Source organism: Podarcis liolepis, assembly GCF_965112155.1.
Source record: "Podarcis liolepis genome assembly, chromosome: 1".
Lineage (NCBI taxonomy): Eukaryota > Metazoa > Chordata > Lepidosauria > Squamata > Lacertidae > Podarcis > Podarcis liolepis.
In genome coordinates, this window is record NC_139554.1 from 36,229,864 (window position 1) to 36,240,864 (window position 11,001).

An 11,001-nucleotide genomic window follows, 5' to 3' on the forward strand; every position below is an offset into this window, starting at 1 on the left:
AAGATTAGACCAGGTATAAGGAATAAGGTGATCTTTTAAGTACACTACCCCTAGTTCATGTACAAATACACTGTGTTCTCAGTTCATGCCCTTGAGAGGCACCAGATTACATATGGGCCATTTTTAAAAAGGGGACAAACAGGCCTTTCCACTTTACATCACAGCTATCTCCTCCCTTCCCAAGTATTAGTGTTTTAAAAATATTCCACTATTGTTGCAAGCTAGCATAAGCTCAGTACTAACCCCACAATCTTATGCACACTTAACTGGAAGTAAGTCCCGCTGAACTGAATAGGACTTGTGTCTAAGTACACATGCATAGGGTTATGCTGGACCAATACAGAAGCTCTAGCTTACAAAGAACTCAATATAATTTAGAGTTCTTCCCATATCCTCAACCTTGTCTGAAGAGACAACACTTTCATATGCCACTAGCTTTCCTTCCTAGACTACAGGAGCGCATGCCAGGATGTAATCAAAGACACATAAGACACATGCACCTAGAAGCAAGGGGACACTGCATACCCAGGTCAGTTAAGAGGCAGCTAGCCAAGAACAACATACAATCCAAGACATGGGAAGTACTCAAAGGTGGTGGAATACTCCATGATGGAGAAACCACCACATCAACCTAACCTCTGCTGGCTTACCATTAGCAGGAGCTGGTTGAGCAGATTTTCCTGATAAGGCCTTTTAAAACTATTCCCTCCCACTGGAACCAATGGGAGGGAAAATAATTATGCCCAGAGTTTGCATACTTCTTAAATCGTGCACAGAATGCACAAGCCTAAGGCTGGTTTATGTAGCACTAAACCATAGCTTAATGCTATGTCCAAACCCAGAAATTTTACTGCACGTGTCTTCCTAAGAATTGCAGTGGATAAAAACATTCTTAGATTGTGTCTGTTTAGCTTGGGATACACAAGTGGAGTTACCATGACAATGTAAAGTTACATTGACCGTTCTGTCTCCTCTGTGATATAGCTCAGTAAAAACAATTGTCTGTCTGCTGTTCGGCTTTCAGTTAAACAGTGATTCTCCCTTCAGGATGCCTGTCATACATATTTCAAAAATTAATTCAGTTGGGATATTTCACAACTCACCACTGCCACCATTTCTGCTGCTGTTCCCCTTGAACATCGGATTATTGGAATAGCTCCTATTAAAAAATAAAAATTGATTTTTGGGGGGAAATGCTGTTATAGAGTCTACTACGTTTCTTTTAGGATAAATGGCTTTTATATTGCCTGCTACCAAGTTAATTTTATTAAATAAATATGGGTTAATAATATTTAAACAAAGCTTATGAAAACTTTCTAAAGTGCTGAGAAATTCCCTTATTCAGAGGGAATTTTTGAGCATTTTTTAAAAGGCTAGCCAATAGGAGATAGCTAGACACCTCTCAAGCTGTTAAATGTATTTCTTAGTTCTCCAAAGGGATCATTTTGCAGACCTAATACAGGACATAGCTACTTTATATCTTCCAGGAGATTTAAGTAATTGTTTGAAACCACATTCTGAAACATCACATCTTGAGTGACAGATTATCACTGTCATAACAGGACATGCAAACTTAAATAGGGAAGCTTTTCCTGAACAATTCTTAATTTTTAATCTTTAGCCAGATACAGATGGGTAAATTGTAAGCTCTGAGTTCAAACAATTCATATATCAAGAGCATCTAATATCTATCAGTATCTTTAATTCCTACAAGTTATTAAATGTTCAAAGAAGAAGAAGAAGAAGAAGAGTTTGGATTTGATATCCCGCCTTTCACTCCCCTTCAGGAGTCTCAAAGCGGCTAACAATCTCCTTTCCCTTCCTCCCCCACAACAAACACTCTGTGAGGTGAGTGGGGCTGAGAGACTTCAAAGAAGTGTGACTGGCCCAAGGTCACCCAGCAGCTGCATGTGGAGGAGCGGAGACGCGAACCCGGTTACCCAGATTACGAGACTACCGCTCTTAACCACTACACCACATGAATAACATGAAATCATATCATACTGTTGCTGTCCTCGGTCTAGGACTCTATTTCTTTTTTGACAACATTTACAGAAGAAATCCTTATTTTACAAAGTCCAAGCCACTGCAGAAATGAGGTTGTATCCAATGAACTGTTCCACCAACGCATGGACTTCCACTTCTCGCAAACCCTCTCAAATCTGTTCTCCCAAGTCTCTGTAGCAGATTCAGGGAGGTGTGCAGGGAGAGGAGCAGTGGAACAGGAAGAACCTTTTCTCAATTACTTTGCTATACAACACCCATAGGGTTGGATCCACAAAATCCAAGTGGAAGTGGGTGGGCAGAATATGATTTCTCCATAGCAGCTCCCAAAAGCCTCTCCAGAGGTCGGGAGGATACTGCTGAATGCGGGAGGAAGCTGAGGGCAAAGGGGAGGTCCCTGAAAATGTGAAAATTTCTGCATGAGCAAATTCACTTAACCATTGATCTGTACAATTCCTATGCTTTCTTCTCCTCTCTTCCAGCTGAATTCACCCTACTTCATGTTTCACTACTATTCATGGTGCAAAATTATTTGTGTGCCAATGTTAATTTCAAGCATGATGAACCATCTTCAAATTCTTTTTTGAAACTCTGCTTTATAACAGCATTTGAAGCTGGTTTTCAAACTCTAGGAATAGGTAACCATGAATAGAGCTCAATTCTGTAAAAACAATTCAGGGCACTAGGCATTTTTGAGGAAGAGGTGGCTCGCTTTATCCTAACCACCTCCTTCGAATGACATATGACTTAATGTAGAGGGAATTTCACAGCATTCCTTACAGAGGTATGATATTTAAGAAACCAACATACTTACCAAGTGTAACAAAAAAACAGAAAAGGCTGTCTACAATTGTATCCATTACAGTCTCCATTTCCGTGTCTGTTATATCTGGTCTGTTGATGGCTGCAATACCAAAAAGGGAGAGGAGAAAAAAATCAGATTACTGTACTGTATAAATAAAAAAAATTCTTCCAGTAGCACCTTAAAGACCAACTGAGTTAGTTCTAATTTTTTTATTTTGACTATGGCAGACCAACACGGCTACCTATCTGTAACTGTACTGTATAAATTATGCCTATGTGTCATTCACTCTAGATTAAAAGCTGAAAATTCTAGCAGACCAAAACAATTTTAAAATTCCAGGGTGTATCCAATGCTGTCTGTTGTGTGAGAGGTTATCACCGTAATCTCTTCCCCCTGCAGCCTTGCGTGCACCCTCAAAATTTGTCCCAAAGGGATGAAGGAGAGGAAGCAAATTTGGGGGGGCACGTACGGGGCTGCAGGGGTGATGAGAGGAAGCAGCAACCTTGTCGCATGAGCAGCAGTCTGATTGCATGTTGGATTCTACCCTCCATTTATGTTTCTTGCCTGATAGTAAAGATATATATCCTGGGTCTATGACACAAAAATAAGTTACTCGGTCTAAACAGCAGAAAGCACTTTATGTGCTTACTTTCATAAACTTCAATAATCCATTACAGCTCAATAATAAATGCAGGCAAGTACTCAAGGCGAATAATGGAAAATGAAGTCAGTAGCAAAACTCCACACCGTCACCAGCATTAGAATGTCTGGGTGCACATACAGAATTACACCATTATGTTCTCTTAAAATGCTAGACGTTTAACAAAATAACTGTTTTTAGAATAATCCACCTACCACGATACGAAACAAGCTCCTTGTTTTGATTGCATAATAAAAACATATCATCTTCCAAAGTAATGAAGTTGAGATATTGGTCAAAAACCTACACATCAAAACAAAGGGATCATTAGTAAAAATAACATGTAAATGATTAGTTTATATTGAATCACTACTATATCAAAACATTATTTTTATTTAAGGAACAACAAGGGCTTATATGCAATAGCAGTATTATCTTTGCAAAATAGTTCCAACCTGCACAAACTGAAATACCCAATTTTGCCAACTCCCAACTTAAGAACCCCACACTCCAAAAAACTTGTTGAATCAGTTTTCAAAGTAACAGGTACTCCAATATGAATGTTTGGAATAATGTACTTTACCTTAGCTACTTGTGCTACTGCACTGGCACCCAGAGCAGCATTTGCAATATCTTCCAGTTTACTTCTTGAAATGGCAGAAATAAAATTTAAATAATAATATTCGTAAAGTTGGTTTCTAAGATCCTGAAAGAAAAAAATGAATGTTAAAAACACCAGAATTTTTTAGATAACAAGTATACTTTAAAAATGAAAGCCTTTACTATACAGTAGTGCTTCTAAAAATTAATCTCCTATAAGGCAGCATAACCCATGCCAATAACAGACAATATATTCAATACTAGGGAGTTTTGCAGAAAATGTTCTTCTGAAGTGTCAGTGTTTAATCTGCAGTGTCCCAAAGCTTAGTTTGAGGTGCACATCCCCAGTCCTAGATTCATTCGTATGTATGCTGACATGTGGGAAGCATGCTCGAATGTCTCATGCAAATAAAATAAATAAAAAACTGGGCAGAACACAGTGGTATGTGGTTTCATTTGTAATCGCCCCAAGTTTAGTTAAAATTCTTGCTCCTTACTTGCCAGTGGCCTAGGGTAATCATTTGTCAAGTTCATATTCCACAAATACAATGCTTTTGACTGGTGAGAATGTGTGCATCTCTGAGTGGACATCACTCCTGGTTATTAAGATGTCTAACATGGGATAGAATAAAGCTTATTCAGAAAAGCAGTTATTCTGTTATTTTGATAAGCATGGGTAAAGCAGCTTCCCATTTAATATTATCCAAGTATCCACACTTCAAACCAAAAATTAACAGAATATGCCATTTCTTTATATAGCCTATTTTGACCCCAGTAAGAAGCTTTTCTGTTGAGCTCTTTTGGGAAAATTTTGAATATATTGATTAGTTCATTTTTCTGCACATTGTGTTATTGCATCTGTCTTGGATTAGATCTGTCTAGAGAAGAACTCAGTCTGAGATTTGAGTTTAAAAGCCTCTGCAGTGTCTGCATGTGTCCTGCAGGTGTCAGCAGTGTTAAATTGATATGCTGGACATTCATTCACTAAAAACTGCAATCCTAAATTGCACCAATACAAAGGTTGTGGCCTGCCCTGTATGGGCTTTGATGGGAGAAAAAATTAATCTATGCAACCTGATTATATATAATTCCACTAATACCATCTGTTGCCTCAGCTTGTATAATATACATTAAATCTACAGGAATGGGGCATAATGAATCATTTTCATGGTCATGGTTCCAGAAATCACTCCAAGAGATATCTCAGATTATGAAATGTTACATTCAAATCACCTGAAAAGCTTAATCAAATTAAGAATGTTGCAATTCACAAAAGGTGAAAATCATATTGTCATAATGCTCAGAGGTTGGGGTAAAAGAGAATGAAGGTTTTTTTCCCCATATGAAAAGGAGATTTGAGTTATACCTGATATTCACTGCTATATCAATTTCTGGATTTTAAGAAAAAGTTAAGCAAGCCAGCCAGTGTTACAAACTGAGATATGAAAGCTAGGAGCTAAATGCATCTTAAACCTAGGTTATGGGTGCAATAACGGAATGTCTAGGCAGATTTTTTCATAACAAGAATGAACTGCAGCTAAAATATTATGCTCATTTTTCACATGATCTGGTCCTTCCCCTGCCCACCCCCCTAATATTCTTAAGAGGGTCTCTTCTACAGTCTTCAGAGAGTAGCTGGAAGTGGGGAGGCAGAAAAAGGTCTTCCTTTCCTTCCACTCTGCAGTTTGAAATCTTGGGCACAGTACTGCACCCAGAGCTCAGAAGCTGCTCATGCTAATGAAATTCCCTGTCGCAAAATGAGCCTAGAACAATGGGAGCTTCGAACACTTGACACCTGATATATTCGTACACACTAGCACAGGTAGTAGATGGACTTTAAAACTGCAAGGAAAGTAGGGAATAATCATACAAGACAACATGTTTGCAGGGGCTACAGCAGTAGCAAGCTGTCTCTCCTAACGGCTAACGACACTTAAAAACCTCTTTGATCCATAGCATAACCACTGTAAGGAGTAAGAGTATTTTCAAAGCAGTTGGCTCATCACTGGATTTGCTGATGTGGAGTACATGCTGCAGACAATGAAGTCACAGCCCTAACATCTATGTAGCTGAAGCATAAACACTACTTTTTATCTGGCAGTAAAACAAAGTCCAGTTTCTTGTGTTACAACATGAATTTTTAAACTCTTACAATGGACATTAAGCACGTCACACTACCTGGCACAGCCTGTCAATATTTTCCTCTGTTGGCATTACAAAATATATTGCTGGAACGTCTGGAATAGAATCTCGATCGGAGTGCAGAAGACTGGAAATAAAAGAACAAGCTTCATTTGTGAACTGTTTTACTCTTTCTTGAAACAAATGGAACAACAACAAAAAGCCCTAGAAACAAAAAAGGCTTCAACAGCTTCAATCCTATGCACATTTGCTTGGGCAGAGCTTGACCGTGCAATCAGCCTTCTTCCAAGTAATCATCTATTGGATTGTGCACACGGCACTTTCTACATAATTTGCTGATGCAGAAGTAATGCTAGTTTTTCTTTAATTGCAGTTTAACTGAAAGCCTGCCCAAGGAAGGTGTATTCCTTTCTCTCCTGTTCCCTTAACTATAGTTAAGCAGTTTGTTGACCACACATCATGAATTGCAATCAAGGTTAACCACGGCATCTCAGTGTACCCATTCATAGCTTGTATGATTAGTCTGAAAAAAGGAAAAGGAGCTGTCTCAGGTGTTTCAGAATTATGACTTGAAAAGGTAGATTGCATAGACTTAAGTATAATGAAAATATGTTTTTCAGATATGCTCTTACTGTATGCCCAGTAACTTGCAAAATTAAAACTGCTTTCAGCCTTCTCTTAATTTTGTAATCAATGTAATGGATTTATGTGCTGTTTTAGGTAAAGACTGGCATACTTAGACATGCCAGAGCTTCAGTCTGCTCTTTACAAGAGAGAATACATCACTGTAAGCATAACTAGCATCCTTCAGCTTCCCATTATTGACCAGTTACCCAGCTGGTGGTTTAACATGCAACCTTATCCTCCTCACCATAAAAAAACCACATTTTTTTTTCAAACAACGTATAAAGTAACACAACCGCAAAACGTATACATATAGATACATACAGATGTAAAGTAATGCCCATGTCTCTTAATTCTTTCACTGACAATAATGGAGATATTATATCTTGGCCAAATCTGTCATAAATGAGAACCTGCAACACAAAAATACCTATTAGCATAATTCCAGTAAGGAACTTGACATATTTAGGGGAGAGGATAGGACTCTTTTGAGGTCAACCAATCAGAGAGGAAGAAGAATGCTATGGTCAGGTTTTATTAGTTGCATACACACTAAGCAAACTAGAAAGCAATGTCAGTGCATGGATCACCATTCACTTCAGTGGGGCCTGAGCAGAGGTTGTGCAGCAGCTTTATGTCCATGAGTTTGTGATTATTTAACAGATAAAGGGGTCTTAAGCAACATTTCAGATTTGAAGGAGTCAGTCACATTCTCATATGCTTTGAAATAAATACAGTGGTACCTCGGGTTAAATACGCTTCAGGTTACATACGCTTCAGGTTCTGCTAACCCAGAAATAGTACCTCGGGTTAAGATCTTTGGTTCAGGATGAGAACAGAAATCGTGCTCCGGCGGCGCAGTGGCAGCGGGAGGCCACATTCGCTAAAGTGGTGCTTCAGGTTAAGAACAGTTTCAGGTTAAGAACAGACCTCCGGAACGAATTAGGTATGTAACCAGAGGTACCACTGTAATTTCCTTTAAAACAAATTATTATTTAAAAAATATGAAAACAACAGGAAAGCATTAAAAATTTTTGTTTGACATTGCATTTTTTTAAAAAAAAATAAGGGCAGCCTGTCATACAAAACCACGAGAGAATATTTGGACATAATAACTAACCATGATTTATTGTGAAGGGAATAATTCTAGATGAACCATTGGCTAAAATGCTTTTCCTGCTCCCTCCAGTGCAATTGAATTAAGGTTTTCCCCCATGTTTTTTTATTAAACACAGTTTAGTTTCTAAATCAATCAATCTCAATGTTATGTCTCAAGCTTCAACTGTACAGTGGTACCTCTAGTTATAAACTTAATTTGTTCTGGAGGTCCGTTCTTAACCTGAAACTGTTCTTAACTAGAGGAGTGCTTTCACTAATGGGGCCTCTTGGTGCTGCTGTGCTGCCGGCACCCGATTTCCATTCTCATCCTGGGGCAAAGTTCTCAACTCAAGGTAACTCTTCCATGTATCTGAAGAAGTGTGCATGCACACGAAAGCTCATACCTAGAACTAACTCAGTTGGTCTTTAAGGTGCTACTGGAAGAAATTTTTTTATTTTGACTATGGCAGACCAACACGGCTACCTATCTGTAACTAACTCTTCCATGTTAGTGGAGTTTGTAACCTGAAGCGTTTGTAACCGGAGGTGCCACTGTATTTAATGTTGTTTGTCAAAACCAGGCAGCTTCATAATATATGGCTTGTTTCAAGCTAATCAGAGTTAAGATTAACTGGAGTTTCTCAGGGTCACACAACACAGCAAGCCTCAAACAAATGAAAGAAAGGAATAGCTTCAGAGCTCCTCATTGCAGCCATGCCAGAGAAGGAGGGAATGGGGCAGTCAGTGTACATCTGATGCTCACCTAGCTAGTTCCTGTCAGAATTAAAAAAGTGTTTTATGATGACATCTGGACTTAAAAACCAACTGGAAAAAGTAACATGCACAATAAAGGCTGAAATGGTTCAACATGCAACAATGTTTCTTAAACCATTAGTACAGTTTCCTCAATAAAATCCATCACCAGTGTCAAATATACTACCAAAGGAATTACTTCTATCTACTCAGTTATGTTTACTTTCACAGAGCTCTTCTTTATGCAGTTCTATGGGGTCACGAAGAGTCGGACACGACTAAACAACAATATAATTAAAACACTTTCATTTTCATTATCAGCAATTGGTCCAAGTCAACAACCTATTTCGTAAAGCTATAAAATGTCATTTTCAAGAACAAGGCAAATAAGTTAATTTGAAACTAGAAACGATTACCATGGATGTAAAATTGGCATATAGTTTGACTTACTTTCCATACTGGTTCACCTGTACTGTTTTTAACAGGTGGCACATTGAAATTCAACATACGTTTTAGAGCCACTGAAAATGAGAGAAAAGAGGATTTTGAATAGTTTTGAAAACGTATGACTAACCACATAAAATCTATTGAGAACCTTTTCAAAATATTGCAATCTGACTATATGTTATTTAGAAATAAACAATGTTAGAGTTTATTTATTTGAGATTATTGTAGTCAAGCAGTATATAAATTGTTAAAATAAAATAAATAAAGAGGCCATGGCTACTGTCTTATTTAAATTAATAACAACATTTGTCAAGATGTGTGGATATTGTAGCAACTGAAGAGACAAGAACCTAAGAGCAGAAACTGGTATTGTAAAATAACAGTGTGTTTCCATTGTACTTCTTATGTACCAAAGCCTTCTTATACTCAGAGACATAAGTATGATGAAAATTGACGTGAAAGTCATATTAGATATTCCCAAGGCTCTGCCCTGAGACTAAAACTTTTTAAATAATCCATGAACAAACGCATGAATGGGAACAAAATGGCAAAGGAGATTCAGCAGAAAGTGTAAAGTGTTGCACACAAGGGCACTGAATTTACATATATTCTGTCAAGTCCAAACTGGTAGTGACTTCTCAATATCTCCGACATATGAAGAATGAAACTGTAATAAAAAATGTGTGTGTGTGTTGAAGTCTGATGAAGAAGTCTAGTCCTAAACCCAAACCCCGACATGGGTGAATCCGTGAAGATTTCATACACCTTTGCAGTATGTGCTCCAGAATGGTTTCTTGAAACATTTCTTACTAATAAATATATGTTCAGTATGGAATGCTTTGGCAATTACAAGCCATTGGGACATACTACACTGACCTGCTTCTGACTGGATAACATAGGCAAATCTGTTTGTTTGAAACAACCTTCCCCAACCTGGTAACCCCCAGATGTTCTGGACCACAAGTCCAACCAGTGCTGATTGCGGCTAATGGGAACTAGTCCAAAAACAACTGGAGGACACCAGGTGGAGAAACTCTGACTTGAAGGGCTGTGCTTCAGTTTGGAGTAGTAACACCAGCCATTAAAATCACAGAAAAACACCCAGCCTAAAACCATCACGATCGCATAGATGACATGTTCAGAACTCCTCGGAGCACAGCTTGAAAAGATGAAAACAATGCTGACTCTGATAAACCTTATATTTTCCTTTGAGGATGATGTGTGTAAGGTACTAAAGGGGCATTTCTTGGGGATCATTTGTTCTTGTATCTTCTAACAATGCCTTGCAAATTGCTTAACGCGGGTAGGCGGATGATGCAAAGGCTGCTTTTAACAACTAATAGCATGACTCCACTTTAAGTTTAAGGGCTCCTTTGGAATAACTGTAATGTCTATGAAACTGTGACGGCTGTCTCTTTGTGGACATGATGGGGTGGGGTGGATTCCCCCCCCCCTTTTTGTACCAACTTAAAACTCCGTAGTGGTCTATGAAGTACCTACTGCCCTATAATCCCAAAGTGTTGTTGCTGTTGGAGGGTTGGAGGCAGCGAAAGAAGAAACACAGCCGCGCCAGGAAACTAAGAGCAGGATGCGGGGTCAATACAGGGAACCCTCTCGGCGCCCAAAGTAGGGCAGGGCTCCGCTCCTCCAGAAGCGGGTCGGCCAGCCAAAGAGAGCCCTCTTCGTGAGGGTTTTAAAGGAAGAGGCCCCGCAGAGGATGCAGAAAGGAGCAGGCCGCGCGTATCCTCCGTGAGGTAACAAAGACGCCGCGAAACCCTCCCGCCGAGCAGGGCAGCGGCGGCGGCCCCGCCGCACCCCGCGGGCTCCCCGGCAACAGAGGGCCGGCGCCCCTTCGAGCCTGTCCCCGAGAGAAAAGCGGGGAACTCAC

At 39.3% G+C, this 11,001-nt stretch overlaps 1 protein-coding gene across 4 annotated transcripts in view; it reads right to left on the reverse strand.

Annotated features, from left to right (window-relative positions):
* SCFD1 (sec1 family domain containing 1) overlaps positions 1 to 11,001 on the reverse strand; it is a 44,474-nt gene that overhangs the window by 33,347 nt on the left and 126 nt on the right. The window contains exons 1-8 of one of the 4 annotated variants that reach the window (XM_083507912.1): positions 10,614 to 10,872; positions 9,117 to 9,187; positions 7,140 to 7,228; positions 6,228 to 6,318; positions 4,033 to 4,155; positions 3,665 to 3,752; positions 2,819 to 2,908; positions 1,104 to 1,159 (exon numbers count right to left, since the gene is read on the reverse strand). In XM_083507912.1, the coding sequence (XP_083364038.1) occupies positions 1,104 to 1,159; positions 2,819 to 2,908; positions 3,665 to 3,752; positions 4,033 to 4,155; positions 6,228 to 6,318; positions 7,140 to 7,228; positions 9,117 to 9,187; position 10,614 (609 nt within the window). In that variant the 5' untranslated portion in view covers positions 10,615 to 10,872. Of the gene's footprint in view, positions 1 to 1,103; positions 1,160 to 2,818; positions 2,909 to 3,664; positions 3,753 to 4,032; positions 4,156 to 6,227; positions 6,319 to 7,139; positions 8,273 to 8,412; positions 9,188 to 10,613; positions 10,873 to 11,001 lie in introns of those variants that run through there. The other 3 variants (XM_083507911.1, XM_083507914.1, XM_083507913.1) reach the window with 3 other exon arrangements.